Source organism: Myotis davidii, unplaced genomic scaffold, assembly GCF_000327345.1.
Source record: "Myotis davidii unplaced genomic scaffold, ASM32734v1 scaffold227, whole genome shotgun sequence".
Taxonomy (NCBI): domain Eukaryota; kingdom Metazoa; phylum Chordata; class Mammalia; order Chiroptera; family Vespertilionidae; genus Myotis; species Myotis davidii.
Window position 1 is genome coordinate 1,455,095 of NW_006298519.1, and position 18,107 is coordinate 1,473,201.

An 18,107-nucleotide genomic window follows, 5' to 3' on the forward strand; every position below is an offset into this window, starting at 1 on the left:
CTCAATGAGTGTAAGGGGAAAGGCCTGGGGAGGGACGGGTCCCAGCGGACCCATCTCAAATAGCAAACAGAGTGCTGCCCGCGAAGCGAGAGAGCGGATGTGAGAGACCGCCCCCGAGACGCCATCCTGCAGCCGGGATGGGGCACAGCCCCTCTTCCGCCACAGTGACAGGCGGCCCTGCGCAGCCACCACCCTGAAACGGAGACGTTTTATTTTTAACTTCAGCCCAACAAGGATCTGAGGAGCCACTGACGTGCTCCGAGCCCGGGCCTTCCTCACACGGCCTCTCTGGGAGGTGGTCTGGGTGGGGGCCGCCTCCTGAAGGACCGGGGAGGGGAGAGCAGGGGAACTGGCTGCTGGGGTGGAATAAAATCCACCTTCGTAAGGGAACGTTCTACCTGTGCGACATCTACAGGAGATCACAATAGCGTCTGGATTCACGCCTCTCGGGGGAGAGGAGATAGGACACATTGCTGGTCTGTCGGCTGAGAACACGGCTGTCCCAGCCGATAGCGAAGATGCTCACTTTAGACCCGTGGTTCTCAACCTTCCTAACACCGCGACCCTTTAATACAGTTCCTCATGTGGTGGTGACCCAACCATAAAATTATTTTCGTTGCTACTTCATCACTGTCATGTTGCTACTGTTATGAATCGTCATGTAAATATCTGATATGCAGGATGTATTTTCATTGTGACAAATTGAACATAATTAAAGCACAGTGATGAATCACAAAAACAATATGTAATTATAGATGTGTTTCCCGATGGTCTTAGGCGACCCCTGTGAAAGGGTCGTTCGACCGCCAAAGGGGTCACGACCCACAGGTTGAGAACCGCTGCTTTAGAAAGAGCCTGGAGGGCGTGAGGAGGAGCGCAGGCCTATGGCCACACGGCCTACGACAGAGACTCATGGTCTCCATCTGTGAAATGGGTCTAGTCCAATGGTCCCCAGCATGGGGCACACGCCCCACAGGGCAACAGTTTGATTTTTAAGGGGGGCTATTGGAGAATGAGTTATTAACAGTGAACCCTGTGCATTTCTTATGGTTCCAGGGGCCAGATATACAGCATATAAATACATATTGTGACATATTTATGCATTTCAGTTCTCTATTATGTTTTGAAACTTTATTTGCTATATTTTCATATCTTGTCATATTATTTTTTAAATAATTTCTTAGTGATTTCTTCCTCAGGACTTCAACTGTCCTTCTGTTATTTTTCTCTTTCATGGCTGCCCTGTTCTTTGGAAGCCTGTTTAGACCAAGTTAATGGCCTTTTAGGCTTCCTCCATGTGAATAGGAGTTCACTTTTTGAATAATAAGAATTATACGTCATGGCGGGAAGGGTGTTAGAGATGCTTAGGTGGGGCACGGCCAACAGAAGGTTGGGAACCACTGGTCTAGTCACAATGCCGTCCCACAGATTTAATGAGGAAGTTGGATGACATAGCGTGTATTATAAATCATGATGTGTTATAGAAATACTGTTTAATATTACTCCTCACAGACTCTCTTTCCTGCCCAGGTGGTGGGAGTCACACCCTCCCCACCACGCCCCCTCGCTGAGGCGGGGCCCGAACACCCCTCCATCCTTGCACCTCCCGTGCGACCTCACAGGGAGTCTCCACCTCTGCTGGACCCTGAGCTTCTCTGAACCCGTCCTCACAGCGACCAGCCCCGTGCACGATGCAGAGGAACCCCAAACCCGCAGCTCTGGCCCAGGGCTTCTCACCGTGCGGACCGTGGGCACCGGGGCCAGCTCATTTCTTTGGCGGGGAGATGCCCTGTGTTTAGGACATTGAGCCTCATCCCTGGCCTCCATCCACTAGATGCCAGGAGCACGCCCCCCCTTCCCGCCCCACCGCAAGTTATGACAATAAAAATGTCTGCAGGCATTGTCACACGTCCCCTGCAGGCACCGTCACTGAGGCTGAGAAGCACTGAGCCCGAGAAGGGATGTCCCGTGTCCTCACAGCGCGCAGTCAGCTCAGTGTGGGCACGCGCTGTGCCCTCTGAGTCGGCCGTGGCGACAGCCCCGCATTGGCTCACAAGCAGTGGTCCCTTCCTTCCCGTCTTCCCTCCAGTGTTTTACGGAGATCTACGTCGTGGCAAGAGGCCCCATGTCACCACTGCCTTTCCTTTCAGGAGCCGGTGAGCGCGGCAGGGCTGAGGCTTGGTCACATTCCTCCACGGGGTCGGAAATGGATCCCTCCCTCCTCCTAGAGCCAGGCCTTCTCCTCCGAGGGCGGCTGATGGGTAAGGATGTAAGGACGCTCAGCGAGGACCGAGATCAAGGACAGTGCTCCGCTCGGGGAGGACCGTGCCCAAGGACAGTGCTCCGCTCGGCGAGGATCGTGCCCAAGGATAGTGCTCCGCTCGGGGAGGACCGTGCCCAAGGACAGTGCTCCGCTCGGGGAGGACCGTGCCCAAGGACAGTGCTCCGCTCGGGGAGGACCGTGCCCAAGGACAGTGCTCCGCTCGGGGAGGACCGTGCCCAGGGACAGTGCTCTGCTCGGCGAGGACCGTGCCCAAGGACAGTGCTCCACTCGGGGAGGACCGTGCCCAGGGACAGTGCTCCGCTCGGGGAAGACTGTGCCCAGGGACAGTGCTCTGCTCGGGGAAGACCGTGCCTGAGAACAGTGCTCTGCGTGGGAGAAGCCAGATCCTGTCCTGCAATTCTCCTCCCGACGCCCTGTGGGGACCCCTCAGGCGGGGAAGGCTGCCCCGCAGGTCAGGTGGGCAGGGGCACTGGCTACTGAAAGTAGCCCAGGCCCACATCAGAGGATGGTGGGTGCTTGCCCTCCTCCTCCTGCTAATTCAGGAGCCGCACAGAGTATGACGCCGCTCTCACCTCCTCTCCGCGTGTCTCTCTGAGGCTCGCTAAACCCAGACCAGCCTCGGGGAGCTGGCCCTTGGTCCAGCCTGGGAACAGGGGCCCGGACAGGATCTCGGTGCTCTCTGCCCAAAGTGGTGTGTTCTCTCTCTCTCTCTATCTCTCTCTCAAACACACACACACACACACACACACACACACACACACAGACACACACACACCCCGATGCGTTTCCTGCACACAGTAACTGGCATTTGAGGAAGAAAGCTCTGGAAATGCCTCTTGCTCTTAGTGTCCCCTCACGACTCTCCTGGGTGCGTGGGGTCACACGATGCCACTGAGAGAGAACCTACTGAGTGGCCCCGTGGTCATCCCCACCCTCCCCTCATCCACTCCGCTGCGTTCTTCCCCACACGGCTATACTCTGTCTCCCTAAGTCTCAGAAATACAGGGTGGTGGTGGGAGTTGTGGGGGGGGGAGTAGGCGCATATGGAACATAACACAATTAATAAATATCAGCACAAGAGTACACTCTGTGCTTCGGGTGTCCCCACGGTAAGTCTGCCTCAGCCCCACCCTGCCCCTGGTTGGTGGAGACACTACCGGGTGGGATAGGACTGACCCACAGGATAATCACACGCATCAAATAAGTACCCAGGACTCGGATCCTGGGCCCTGAGGCGTTTTCTCCCCGGAGGGCCCTCTCAGGAGTCTGGGAATGACTCCCTGGATGAGGTCCGACGTGGCCTGCCTGGGCCTGATGTCCACGTGAAGCCCCCACGCCACAGCCACACGCAACTTCAGAGCGACTGTTCCCGGTTTCAGGGAGAAACCAGCCCCGCAGAGCCCGCGAGAGGTAGGCACGAACCAGCTCCCTGCACGGCACGTTCCACACACTTATGATCCCCGCTCGGTGCTGTGACTTGGCACCTTCATGGAGACCGCACCAGAAGCGGACACAACCGTTTCCAGCTCTTATAAACTCGTATTGAGCATTAAAATAGAGGGTGTGCCCAAAAATGTATACACACACTTCGAGTAATTGTAAAGGCAGTGTTCGTTAAAATACACTGCATTTTCAAAACTGAGCACTCAGCTGTGACTCAGCTGTCTATCAGCTGTGAAGGGAGAGGGACATTTTCTGGAACATCCTGTCTACATACGTAGCAAAAAGGGCCTTTTCTAGCTGCTACAGAGTGGACAGCGCCCTCAGGGTAGAGTCAGACACCTTGGGTTTGAATCCACATGGAGTCCCTTTAAAGTGGTGATCCCGAGTCAGCCAGGAAAAGCCTACACCTCGATTTCCTCGTCCATCAAATGGGCGCAAGCACCCCTCACCAGGCTGCTGGGGGACGCACGAGGCGCTGGCGGAGAAGGGCTCTGCCACAGGGAAGCCCTGGGGTGTGCGGGCTGTCTGACGCCTCTACGTCGGAGCCTGCAACATGTTAAAAAATTACCCTTTCTTTGTCCTGAGGTTTTATGTGCTTCTTCCTGAATATAGATGGGCTATGATATCATAATTGAAACCAACTTCACTTTTCAAAACTACATCCGACGAAATGCTCTCGAGCGAGGGCCAAGGCTCCCTCTGCATCTGAGAACACATTCTGACAGCCCAGAGACATTAGCGATCACGGAGAGAAGAGCTCGGCTCTCCGTGCAAGTCAAGATGAGAAGCAGCGGCGAGCGCTGAGAGGAAGGGACAGAGGAGGGAGTGGGATGGGTGAGTGGGTGAGGGGCAGATGGCTAAGCAGCTCCCTTAGCGAGGGCAGATGGCTCGGACATATGCTACCGCCTGGCCACTAGCTGACACTCTCCCTCCATACAAACATAACACGGCCTTCTTTTCCAGACAACAGAACCCCAGAGATGAACTCTGCCACATGTGTGCGAGCCCCCCTCCCGCAGCGCCCTCACGCCTGGAAAACTGTATTGAACACCACATCTTCAAAGCGAGTGCTCGGTGAATATACTACCAGTTTTACGACCTCCGTCCTCAACACAGAACCATCGGGGAACACATTTTCTCAGCCTTGGCCAACGGGACCCCTCCGCGGCCTTCCTTTCCGAAAGGATCTTTGTGGAAAGGAGTGTCCGAGCTCCCCGTGGCCTCCACAAGGGACAGGGAAACCGGGGAGGGGACAGGAGCCAGCTTACCTGGAGCCGTTCACCTGGTTAGGGTTGCATTCCATCTTGATGGTGACCCTGGCCGGGGGTTGCGACAGCCAGTCCTGCTGCGGGACGCGCGGGCTCATCTTGGACGTCTGTCCATAGTCGCCGGAGGAGGAGGCGGTCATGTCCGTCTTCGCCAGGTGCGGCGTCCCGTAGGCACACTCGAACAGCGACTGGTCCTCGCTCACCACCGATAGCGCTTCCTGCACACCCAGAGACACACAGTCAGCGGCCTGGAGGACAGGCCTGCTTCTAATAGCGACCGGTCTACAGTCCTTTCTAACCGGAACCACAGTTTAGGGAGCTTGAGGGTCTACCTTCCAGAATTTTTTTTAAAAAAGGAGCTGGTTTTCCGCCCCCTCCAGACCACGGGAGCGGGAGCAGGCCGGCCCACGGAAACTTTTCAGCAGGTCTCCGAGCGGCCCGGGCTCGACTGCAGCCGCGGAGGGAAAACCCACTTTAATCTCCACTCAAGGAAGTTGGATTTCAAAGGTCTTCGAAGACATCCAATTGCATGTGTCATTATTTGACAAATGCAATCTATAATTCAAGCAGACAGGGTACAGGATGGCCACAAAGATTAAAAAAGGCGAAGTGACGGCTCACACCTAAGCATCTGGCGAAAGGGCCACGTTCCCCGGAGATGCTAAGGAGGGGGCTTTGGGAGGAGAGCGGGGAGAATGAGCACGGAGGACAAACACACAGATATGAGTTTTTCCACTTCGGAGTTATTAGCTGCAATAGGCTTGCAAGTGGTGGTTCCATGATGGTGAACATCTGGATGATAAATGAACCAGAAGAAAAAAAAAGCTGTGAATTATCCAGATGCCTCCAAATACCAGGGTGTTTAAAATATCTGGAACACCGGCTCACTCTTTTCCCCCCTTCCTTTCTAGTGACATCTTTGCTCTTTTGCATAATTTGCTGAGAAGAACTAGACCTTGGTGATGGGTGGATCATCCTTCCGTGGCTGTAAGTCAAACAAGTGGCTAGCCCACGGCTGTGCTGTATTCTCCCGCCAGCTCAGCAAGGGCAGAGGTTTCACCCACGTGAGTGACACAGGGCGCAACAACTACACGGAACAACTAAGATGGCCCATCACACGCACAAAACCCACGGGGCGGCTCGGTCCTACTTCAGCCTGTTGGCGCTCAGGCTGCTCTCAGCCAGAGAGATGCGGATGCAGGCTGCGTCCCACGGTTTTTAAAAATGGAAACTTCGGAGCCTGGGGGACTGTGGAGGCCGTCTCATCCCCAAATGAGAGGATCTGAGATCGGGAAGATCCGGACCTTGATGTGAGCGGCCCAAGGTCATGGGGCATCAGTGATGGAGCTGACTGGTGCCTGGCCATCTGCTCCTCCTGCCCCACAGCCCACGACACCCTGCTTATACGCTTCTATTTCCTGATTTCGAACATGTGCTCACATGTGCACTGCCTTCTTCTTCTTTGAGTTTATACGGAAATCAGTAAGGATGCTCCCTGACAGTAACAGAGCCTCACGGAGCCTCAGACCGAGACCTCTCCCCACACCCCAACCCAAAAGTGTCAGAATCTTCATGGAACACGTGGGATTTCACAAACCCAGCCCGGAGTGCTCCCGGCCACTCTATCCCACCGGCCCCAGGACTGACTCCTCTCATAGCTCCCCAAGTACGTGAACTTCACGCTGTGAATCTGTGGGCGGGGAGAATGACAAGGACCAAGCTCAGTGTTTTGGCTCTCAGAGTGTGGACACACCACCTCGACTCCTTCTTCTTTCTTAAAAATGTATTTTTATTGATTTCAGAGAGGGAGAGGGAGAGAGAGAGAACATCAATGATGAGAGAGTCCTTGATCAGCTGCCTCCTGCATGCCCCACAATGGGGATCGAGCCCGCAGCGCAGGCCTGTGCCCAGACTGAGAATCAAACCCTGACCTCCTGGTTCTTAGGTGGATGCTTAACCACTGAGCCACACTGGCCAGGCATTATCCCGACTTCTTTAAAATCCCTAGAATCCGAGTCCTGCGACACTTTGGGAAGCAGTAAGCTAGGGCTTAAGCAGTACCACAAAACATACCAAAGGACAGGCTGTGCCAGCCAGAGAGCCAGAATGAGGCACAAGAAAGAAAAAACAAGAAAAGCACGGCCGACACACTGCAGCTCAAAGACAGCCACAGACAGACAGCAACAGCCTGAGGCTCCAGCACATTTGGGGTGCAGAGCCTGGCCGGCCGACGTCGGGGGACCCGACCTGCAGGGCTCTGTCTTCTGGTCACGGGCGAAGTGAGTGAATCTGAGGCATCTAATGGTCACAGATGTGGGTTTCCCAGTCACACTGGCCCCGTGGATAGAGATAGCCGTGCTAATTCATCAAGGCGAGAATGGCAGCTTCTGAAGTCAGTGTAGCCAAACAGATTCCCTCCCCTCCCGTGGCGGCACCAAAGGGAAGGGTTTTACACGCTCAGACCAGGACCGAGGCCGGGCCGCCCGGCGACTCCGGCGGGGCTCTGCGGGAGTCACACACTCGGTGATGCTTGCGTTGGCTCACCGGCCAAGAGGAACATGAGCAGCTGTGTGATTCATGTCAGAAATTAGTAGAAACAGATTAGACGGAAGAACCGGGCTCATTTCAAAATTACAAAGAGAGAAAGAAAAGGGCTTTCAGGACAAAAAGAGAAGCGATGCTGCCACGTCAGCCTGCCCCCGAGAGAAGGCCGGGTGTCCTTGCGAACACATCGAAGGGCCACGTCCACAGAGCGCCGGGTTTTGGAAACAGACGGATTGTCGGAGCTAACACGAGGGCAGCGTGTGCTGGGAGGGGGAGGAGCCCGCGCCCACATCTGGCCGAGCGTCACTTCAGCACATGGTGCTCTAAAGGAAGGAATCAAAGTTAATTGAGATCGATTTAGGGGAAAACGTGCATGAAAGCTAGAGATAAGGGAGACACACATCTTTCCTTCGTATCTCAAAGTCCGCCTCAGAGTCCGTGGTGCACAAACAGGAGGGCGGCGGTGTGATCAGAGCACGCGAGGGTGCGTTTGTTCACAGAGGGAGAGAGTCTAAAGATGAGGCTTCAGGATGAACGTTTCTGAAGGAGCGAGACACAGTCCACATCTCAGAAAGACAGAGCCACCACCATGCTCATTTTTAAATATATATATATATATATATATTATTGATTTCAGAGAGGAAGGGAGAAGGGGAGAGAGAGAGAGAGAGAGACATCAATGATGAGAGAGAATCACTGATTGGCTGCCTCCTGCTTGGACCAAGCCCGCCACCCAGGCATGTGCCCTGATGGGGAATCAAACCATGACCTCCTGGTTCATAGGTGGACGCTCAACCACTGAGCCACGCCGGCCGGGCCAAAGTGTTCTAACCCACCCAAGACTGCCCCACACGTGGAATTAAGTGCAGGTCAGGAAGAGAAAGCAAACAAATAAACGAAATCACACACACACATACATACGTGTGTGCACATGCCAACGGAGCATGTTTTAACAGTGGGGGGTGAAGGGAAGCCACAGGATGGTCCAGAGACCTGCTTCGACCGGGATGAGCTCTACAGACACACACGCGACAGACCAGGTGTGTCTCTCTGTTCATCACCAACTCCCGACATCCTGCCCAGCAGCCCTGGGACTTCAAAGCTAGGAGCAGCTTAGCCCGTGGGATTAAAGCCAGAACGAACAGCGCTGCACGCAGGCTGGAACCCGGGAGCACGCAGGCCCCCTGCTCGGGCTCCGCCAGCAACTTCCTGCCTTGACGGAGGCTGTCCCGCCTCCCCGCCTGCTGCCGCTCCCTCCTCTCGGGGCCACCTCACTGCCCACCTGCCTACCTGCCTGCGGTGTCGCCTCCGGTAGCGGGACAGGCTCCGCTCCCAGGACCTTCGCCAGCCGCAGGACTTGGGGACTGAGCTGGTTGCTTTATAACAGAGAATTCCAAAAAGTCCAACCCTGGCAGGAATGGGGCATAATAATTTAATATGCCTGCCTCTATGTTGCTATAAAAAGACCTGAACTTTAGATTGGTGTGCGCGCGCGTGGGGGTGTTTTTCCTGTAGCTCCAGGAAAACTGGGATATTCTGATGTGGCGAGTGGCAGACGACCAATGCCGTTTTTTATGAACGTGGGAGAAGCACATAAATTCTAGGCCAATGGCCCCCAGACAAACGGCCCCGCTGTGTGGTGCACAGTGTTGACGGTTCCGTGTGAATGCGAAACACACCGATCGCATGTGAAAACGAGGCCTCTGGATTTCGGTCAGAGGGTAACAGTGGGCCCATAGTTCCAGCAAGTGGAGCGGACTCGGCGAGAGTGGATTTCATACCGTAAGACTAGACCATGCCTTTATTTTTTCCGTAACCGGACAGATTTGGGTACAACAAAGGATCCAAAATGCCTCCATGCAACACTGAAAAAAGAAAAAGTAAAACGTCGCGCGTACTTTGTCCAGGAACTACCATTTCCAGCCAGCGTCCCGGCGCCTCTCCTAACAGGTGGGTATTCCGAGAGGCCCCTCCATTTCCAGTGAAAGAATCAGAAAACAGGATCTGGGCCCAGATGTGCTAAGTGGTGCCCGATGATGATTCATAAAAATGCTAGGATGTTAATACAGAGGATCCAACACGCTTACATGGCCATGACGAGCCGGGTGCGGTCCCGTGTTGACAGCGCGAACGTCTTAAAGAATGATGAGCTTTCTCTCACAGCTGGAGCCCGTGGAGCCCACACAGGGCTGCGGGCCGTGGGAGGTTTACAAAACTTCAGGAGAGGCCCGGCCGGCGTGGCTCAGCGGTTGAGCTTTGACCTATGAACCAGGAGGTCGTGGTTCGATTCCCCGTCAGGGCACATGCCCGGGTTGCGGGCTCGATCCCCAGTGGGGGGCATGCAGGAGGCAGCCAATCAATGATTCTCTCTCATCATTGGTGTTTCTATCCCTCTCTCTCCCTCTCCCTTCCTCTCTGAAATCAATAAAAAATAAGTTCAGGAGAGGCCAGAACTGGCTGTGCAGGGACCATGTTTCCAGATCGCTCTCTGGTTGCCTCAGGCCCGGGCACCGCCAACGGTTACAAAAAACAAGTGGGATGATCGTCAAACCTCAGAGGGAAGGCAGGGGAGTGTGGGGGAGGGGGAGAGTTAACCAAAGGATTTGTATGCATGCACATAAGCCTAACCAATGGACACAGACACTGGTGGTAGGGGGCATGAGGGGGAGTAGGGGGTAATGGGGGAATAAGGGCACATATTAATCCAGCAGTTCTCAACCTGTGGGTTGCAACCCCTTTGGTCTTAGGCGGCCCCTGTGAAAGGGTCATTCGAGCCCCAAAGGGGTCGCGACCCACAGGTTGAGAACCGCTGCTTTAATCAATAAAGAAAGAAAACGGGAAAGCTGAGTGGGGCAGGCCTGCTCAGACCGAGGTCCTGCTTCAGAAAGTCATTCTAACCAGAGTCCTCGCGGTCACAACGCAGTGTCCACGCGGGGAAGCCAATGTCAGCGCAACCACCAGCCCCCTCTCCTCGGCAGGTTCTCATCGCATTCCCGCCCAACGCGAACCCTTCCTGCCTGGGGTTCCTCCCGCGCACAACCAGCCCACAACGGTCCACCCAGAGCTCCCTGCACTGCACACGAGAGAACTCTTAGCGATCTCTCTCTCTCTCTCTCTCTCTCTCTCGGCTCAGAAACAGCTGCTCCGTCTCATAATATACCAGGTGACCTTGGAAAGCACTTGGCATGCAGTATCTTCTCAATGTCCATGTCACTGCTTTTCAGAGAATCCCGTTTTCCACATGTTACCAGCTCTGGGCGCATCTTACACTCGGGGGCATGTCACAGCTCATCGCAGCGTTCCTTCTTCCTTCGTGGCAGATGCAATGATGGAGCCTTTTACAGCCACGGGCCTCTCACATTTTATGAACTACAGTCACTCCATCCGGACCACAGTCCTGTGAGCGCGGCTGTCATTCCTGCCCTCAGAGGACAGAGGAGGACGTCAGTGGCGAGGACGAGGCAGAAGCAGGGGTGTGTCTCTAAGCAGAGTCACTCCCCGCGGCTGGACACTCACTACCTGGCGTGACCAGAAGGAGGAGGCTGGGCTCATGGAGGCCTCGCACAGAGGGTCTCAGCCCCGCCCGGCTGGTCACGGCCTTGGAGAGAGCAGGGACGCTGTCACAGAGAAGATGGAACCACCCAGAAAGGCACAGAGGCCTGAGCGAGGGAAGGTGGGAGAAGGGAGGGTTAACTACTAACTCTGGGATTAGGATGGGAGGCAAGGACCGGGAGAGGGAAAGTCCTTGGAAACAGTAAGGGCTCTCAGTGCAGCCCTGGGTCCCAGACACACCTCATCCTCTCTCACCTCATAGCTGGAATCAACAAACTGTCCTTCCTTTTGGCCAATCAGATTATTCAGTTGCAACCAGACAGCGATATATTGGGGTGCGTTCATTCTGGGTGGATGCCTGACTTTCCTTAGCGAATGATACACAGGAAAAACCGGGCAGGGATGAACCCCGTTTATAAACAGGCTCCAGCCAGCGCCGCCCAGAGGCCAGAACTGGGGGTCCGCAGGCCGAATGCCACTGGAAACTCTCTCAGGCTGCCTCAAGCCCCAACGTCCATGGCTTCTCCTGAAGGCAGAGCAAGCGCAGGAGATGCTCTGGAACAGCGGTCGCCAGCCGGTGGCCCGCAAGGGTGAAAGGTTGGCGACTGCTGCTCTGGGATGTCTCCTCCACATCCCACGTGGAGGAGATAAAAGCCACGCGAACCCCACAGACAACACCCCTGGGAAGAGCCCCCTGGAACCGTCCGCCCAACAGCGTGCCCATCGGTCCCTCGGTTTTACTGTAAATGCTGACAGAGCTGGCATCAGGGGGATGAGAGACGCCATCTGGCCGGCGTGTCCGTTCATTGTGACCCCGCTGAGACCAGCGCTACACGTTACAGATGCCTCGTCACGCGGCGCGTGAACCACTTGCCCCCCGACATGCTTTCCTTTCTGCAGTGGTGGAGACATTAAAACCACATATTAAACGCAGCATCCAGCTTTGTGCTCACGTTTTTCTCATTTAACACGTTGCTATTTTAGTCCTTCAAAAATATAAAAAATCCTGGATTAGCCTCAAAGGAAAAATGTACATAGGCAAACGAAGCCCATCTCAAGAGCGGATTTCTACAATGTGGTATCACTTCAGCGTCAATCAAGTTTACAGCTCGCAATAGCCGCCGGCGGGAGCGGAACGAGACCCAGGATCGGTGTGAAGGAGCATCCACACATATTCGCCACGCCACGCACATATAAACACATCCACATACATGTACACATACAGCTAATACATGCACACATATACACATAGGTACACATAGCACACATATACTCATATGCACACACATGCAGCACATAGACACTCATACACAAACGCACATATACACATGCGACACATATACGCTCATATACTAGCACACACATGCATACATGCATGTTGCACATGTGCACGCACGCACACACACACACATATATATGCATGCACACTGACATACCTATCTACCCATCCTTATTATCATGGGTCACCCAGCACTTTTAGCAGGTCCCCAGGGCAGATGTCGCCTGAGCGATGGAGACGACCTGGATTCTCCCCTTTCGCCTCTACTTGCGCCGCCTTCTCGTCCGGGAAGGTGCCTGCCTTCCGCTCGGCACATCCCTTTGGCAGAGAACGCCCGGGAGCCGGATCCCCGGGGACCTGGAGCGGCGTTTCCCTCTCTGAACTCCCTGCCTTCCCCTTGGCTCGGGCGTGGCCCCGGAATTCTTTTTGCTCACATACTTCTTGCCCCTCTCCCGCCTTGATTCAAATACAAGCATTTTCAGGGTGGGATCCTCTGTGTGTGTTCCAGCATCCAAACAGCTTCCTCACCTCACATGTGTGTTGTATCCGTATTAACCACAGAACGAGGTCAGGGAGGCTGGGCGAGGACTGGGCCGTGCTCACTGCCCTGGGCCTTTCCCTGCAGTCCTGGTACCGAGCACATGGCTGCAGGCTGCACCTGAAATCCACGTGGCTGGAACCAGGGACCCCACGCCGTCAGGGAGCATACGGGGAAACACAGACGACGTTCCACATAAGGCAAGAGGCCCAACAAGCCCGCCCTTCCAGCCTCTCCATCCCTCCCTCGGCGCTCTGCAGGGCGCGCTCTGAAAAGCCTGGAAGGAGGACACGATGGGACTATTTAGCCTGGCAGTCAAGGGCCCACGGTTTCACACACGCAAGAGGTGTAAGTCCTAGAGAGCCACACTCGGCTCAGCGCTACCGCTAACCACACCCTACTGTAAACCCAAACATTTGCCTCGAGGTTAAATGTTATGCTCAGTCTTCTTATCAAGAAAAGAAAATCAAGAGAGAGGAAGTAAACCTTCGGAGGGGAAGGGTGTGTGTATGGCACTGATTGTGGTGATGGGCTCATGGAGTTTGAAGTACTTATCTCCAACCTCCTCCAGTCGTATACATTAAATACATACAGCTTTGTGTACGCCAGTCGAGCCTTAAGAAAGCGGTTCAAAAACAACCCGCGGAACACTGTGTAAGGGATGTTGATAGCTCCTTTGTTCTCCGCCAAAGGAAAACCCTTTTCCCACAGGCTTCTGGCCTTGCTGGTGATGAACAGAAAGTGTAAAAACATGTGTGAAAACATCCTGTTTGTGCATCTGAAGTCTGAGTGCAAAGGGTGCCGTCCACGCACGGCAGGTCTCCCTGCGCCCTCCGGGGTCTGTGAGGAGCTGACAGCACTGGTTTTTGCTTTTTGAATCATAGCCATCACATGACACTTGACTATATTCATCAAAAGCCTTCATCTTATTCATGCCTAGTTTTAAGTAATTAGGTGATATACAAAGGTCACTCTCATTTCACTTTTTATAAGCAAATTTAGGATAAACACGGAGGCGCACCCAAATGCAGGAGACAGCAGGGTAGAGCACCGTGGCCCTGCATTCGGGATCAGAAAACCCGAGTGGGAAGCCCGATTCTGTCCCAGCTATTGGTACCCCCTGGGGATCTTCTGGTGCCCCTAAATCCACCTCCTAACAGCATCCCCCTGCAAAGGGGGCCAGACAGGGCCCACCTGCATATTCACGTTTATTCTTGTTTGAGTCTCAATTTCTTCAACGATAAAGGTGGTGCTAACAGCTGCCCAGCCCCCAACCAGGGTTGCTCAATGGGCCAACTGAGCTAGGGATGGAAAAGGCTTTTATAAACCTTAAACTTACATATTTTAATTAGGATCACATTATAGAAAGTTGATGTGATCACCCCAAATCCCCCTCATGGTTCAAGGCAGAGGTTTGCACCATCCACTTCCAGTCACATTATCCTAACAAGCCACATCCAGGAAAAAGTAGATAGTCTCTCATATGCAATGCCACCTACTCTTTACTAGAGGCCCGGTGCATGACAATTCGTGCACTGGGGAGGGGGTGTGGGGGGGAAAGGGGGCTCAGCCCAGCCTGCACCCTCTCCCAGTCCAGGAGCTCTCGAGGCCCTTCTGCACAGAAACCCACCATAATGACTAACAGACACTGGGGCTCAGGCCAGGGAGGAGCACAGGCCTGGACCCCCGTTTTCTCCAGGGGCACCAGAGACGCCCTTCTTCCCCTCCATCTCCTCCCCGAGTATCTGTTGGCACGGGCCGCGCTGCATAAAGCAGGCAGCAACACGGACACTCTTTTTCTTGGACGCGGACTCCCCTGTGGAGGGAGCCAAGCGCTCACCCACGGCGAGGGCCCGCCCCTGAGGAGCTCTGGCCCTGGCTCCCTGAGCCATGATGCCTCCCTCCTCCCCGGGCTGGGGGCTAAGCCCTGCGCTGCGGACTTCCCAGCACATCAGTCTGCCTGGTGCAGCCCCGGAAGGGGACCGGGGTGTCAGGCCTTTGTTCCTGCTCTGGCCTGAGCTCACTTCTCTCCCATGATGCAGTTCGGGGCTGCAAGGACACTTGGTCTTGTTGGGGACATTCTCATGCGCTGGCGAGCTAGCTGCTGCAAGACCTGATTATGTGTATGACCCTGGGAGCGTTGAGCTCCACCTAAGACATTGTAAATGCGGCCAACAGTTGCAGACAACACGTACATGGATCACACCCAACAGGGCTCCCCAGCAGAGCTATAAATGGGTCCCGTGGGGAAGTCGACATCGCCCTGAGAGTCTGGAGATCCATTTTATTAGGGAGCTCTGTTCCCTTTACACCGAATCCCCCAGGAAGCAGAGCCAGGAATTCCATGTCTTCCCAGCTTTTCCATGGGGAAGAGGAAGTTCCTCTTCCAGGGCTACGGACTGTGGGCACCACTGTACAGCTCTGTGCTGCCCCAAGACACTTACCGGACAGGCGATGGATGGACGCCTGCCGCCAGCCCTGGGTCATGGACAGGGCTACCTCCCCACAGAGGGCAGGTCATCTCAGTCGCCCACCCATCCAATTGGCACATGAGCTTTGAGGATGTCGAGTGTGGTGATGCCTGCTTAAAGGGCAACTGACTTAGAACAGAAGATGATCTGCCTTCCCTGTGGTCCAGCCCAGGGGACTGGCACCGACCACTACGGTAAGCACAGGTGCACTTTAACCTAACTGAACAGTTAACACAGGTGTGCAGGCTGTGCAGCCGGAGGTCCAATCTTGACCTGTCAGCTCCTGATCTAAAAACAAGTGACAGGAGCCCCTCTAAAGTCCTGGCCAACGGGGGTCAGACAGGTTCCCAGGGGCCCCCACCTCTGAGGCCAGGTTTTTATTAATGCATTTAACGCTGGGGCAGTCTTTCTGCAATCGCGAGGCCCTTCCACACATTTACCCATCAAAGTGGATCACTACCAATCACTTTATTTTCACTTGGGTCCATGCCTCTAACCTTCATACTTTGCTTTCAAGCAAAAGAGCATGTGTGCACGCACATATGTGTGTATGTGTGCATGTGTGTGTACGAGCGCGTGTGTCCGAGCGTGTGTGTCCATGTGTGTGCATGCATGTGTGTGTGTGTGAGCGTGTGTCCGTATGTGTGTGTGAGAGCATGTGTGTGTGTGTCCGTGTATGTGTGTGAGTGTGTGTGTGTGTGTGTGTGTGTGCATGTCGGTGCCAGCGGGTGGGGGGCAGCGGGTGATGGATGGACTGCACAGGGCCACACCCCAAGCCTCGCAGTGTGGTCCGGTGGTGCCCTGCCAAGATCAGCACTGAGCGCTTTGTAACGCCCTCAGATCGGCACTCCCAGCCTTTCCCTTCATTATCCACTCCAGGGCAGGCAACAGAAAATGTTTTAAATGCAAAATAAACATGCAATTTCTGGAGCGAATTACAACCTTGCTTTTCGAAATCTGACGCTGGACCAGTCGCACCCGCAGCACCTGGGACCCTGTGGGATGTGCAGAATCCCAGGTCCCACCCCAGAGTTAGAACCCGGCTCAACAGAGTAACACGGTGGATTGCACACACATGGAGTTTTGAGAACTGGGTTAGAAGGTGGTTAAGTGCTCTGAGAAGAAAAAAACAAAAAGGCAAAACTGAATGAGGAGGGTCAGGAGGAGAGAGGAGTGGATGGGTGCTTTCACTATGGAGTGGTCAGGGAGGCCCTCCCGGAGGAGGTGCGGCCTGAACAAACTTGAAGAGAAGGACCCAGTGGGTTCCTGGGGAGTGAGCCTTCCAGGCCACAGCAGCAGCTAGAATAAGGCCGGAAGTGGACGCTGAGGCTTGAGGGTGGGACGTGGGGTTCAGGGACTGCCAGGGAGGAAGAGAGGCCACTAGGAAGGAAGGGGAGAAACTGCGTGGCGTGGACAGGGAGGTGAGCCAGGTGAGGCTGGGCAGGCAGAGCCGGGCAGAGCCCTGGCAGGGCCTGGGCTGTACTGAGAGTGAAATGGGAACCTCGCCAGATCCTGTGACTAATAACCCTGGAATTGTCTTCGTTCTTGAGATGTATTCAGATTTTCCGCCTTGCAGGGTCTCTGCAAAAGAACATTCTTTGGAATCTCATTATTTGCAAAATGCACGGATCAGGATGCAGGTGCGCTGCATGCCCTGTGCACACCGGAGCCCCACCCCAGAGGACGTCAGCGCTGCCCTGTGCCCTGTGCCGCGGGAGCTGCCAGCCACTCACCACATTCGGGGCGCATTGCATTCAGAGAGGCCACACCGCTGTGACGCTTTTAAAGGGTTTGCACACATCGGAAACGCCTCCTGAGGCTGCCCTGCACCCTTACCGAGGGCGGCCTCGGGAGACCCACCACAGGTGCCCCCGCTCATGTCCCTGCAGACCCTGCAAAGCCTTGGATGTGAGGCCTGCGCGTGCAGAGGGCGTGGGGACGCAGGGGGCTTGGGGACGCACACGGCAGCTGGTGGCCTCACTGCCTCTGGCCCTCCCCGTGCCAGCGCCGGAGCCTCGAAGCTGCGGCAGGGAGGCGAAGGGCCAGCGCTTCCTCTCCAGCCCAGATGATAAACGGGCCTTCGGAAGGAGCACTTGTTTCATGTCTTTCATGTAAGTGCAGGCGGCACCCACTGTTACAGGCCTCAGGTATACAGCACAGGGACGGGGTATCATGTGCCTTCCCGTGCAGCCCCCTCACTCCGTCTGGCCGCCGTCTGGCCGCGCAGAGTTCTCACTGTTACTGCTCCCTTCCCCATCCCTTTCCCCCCACCCCCCACAGGTGAGTGTGGGGACACACAGTTCAGCCTGCAACCGTCTCTAAGCTCCGGGGAGCAGAGGCTGTGTCACTGCTGGACGCCTGGGCCTAGCACTGCGCCGGGGACCAGGCTAAGCACTCTAGGTCAGTAGTTCTCAAAGTGCATTCCAGGAACCCCCAGGGGTCTCCAGACCCTTCCAGGGAGTCTGCTGCTCAGCGCTGCGTCCGTAATAAACTATTATTTGCCTTTCCCGCGCTCACCCTCTCCCAGGTGTGCAATGATTTTCCAGAGGCCGTGCGACCCCTGACAGCCCAGCAGATGGGCGGCAGCAGGCCTATGAGCCTGCTACTCAGCCAGAGGAGCAAGAATGTGAGTCTGGGCCTCTTCTCACCCAGTATCTTTCTGGAAAATGTACTTGTTTTTCATAACCTACGTTATTTAAATTAGCACATGGTGGGTTTGTTATTGCTA

The 18,107-nt window shown here is 55.0% G+C and overlaps 1 protein-coding gene across 4 annotated transcripts in view; it reads right to left on the bottom strand.

Moving 5' to 3' along the window:
• The window catches only part of ERG (v-ets avian erythroblastosis virus E26 oncogene homolog), a 163,073-nt gene that overhangs the window by 47,188 nt on the left and 97,778 nt on the right, over window positions 1-18,107 (bottom strand). For all 4 annotated transcript variants that reach the window (XM_015570722.1, XM_015570721.1, XM_006774142.2 and 1 more), the window contains exon 2: window positions 4,996-5,213. In XM_015570722.1, coding sequence (XP_015426208.1) covers window positions 4,996-5,213 — 218 coding nt within the window. The remainder of the gene's footprint in view (window positions 1-4,995; window positions 5,214-18,107) is intronic.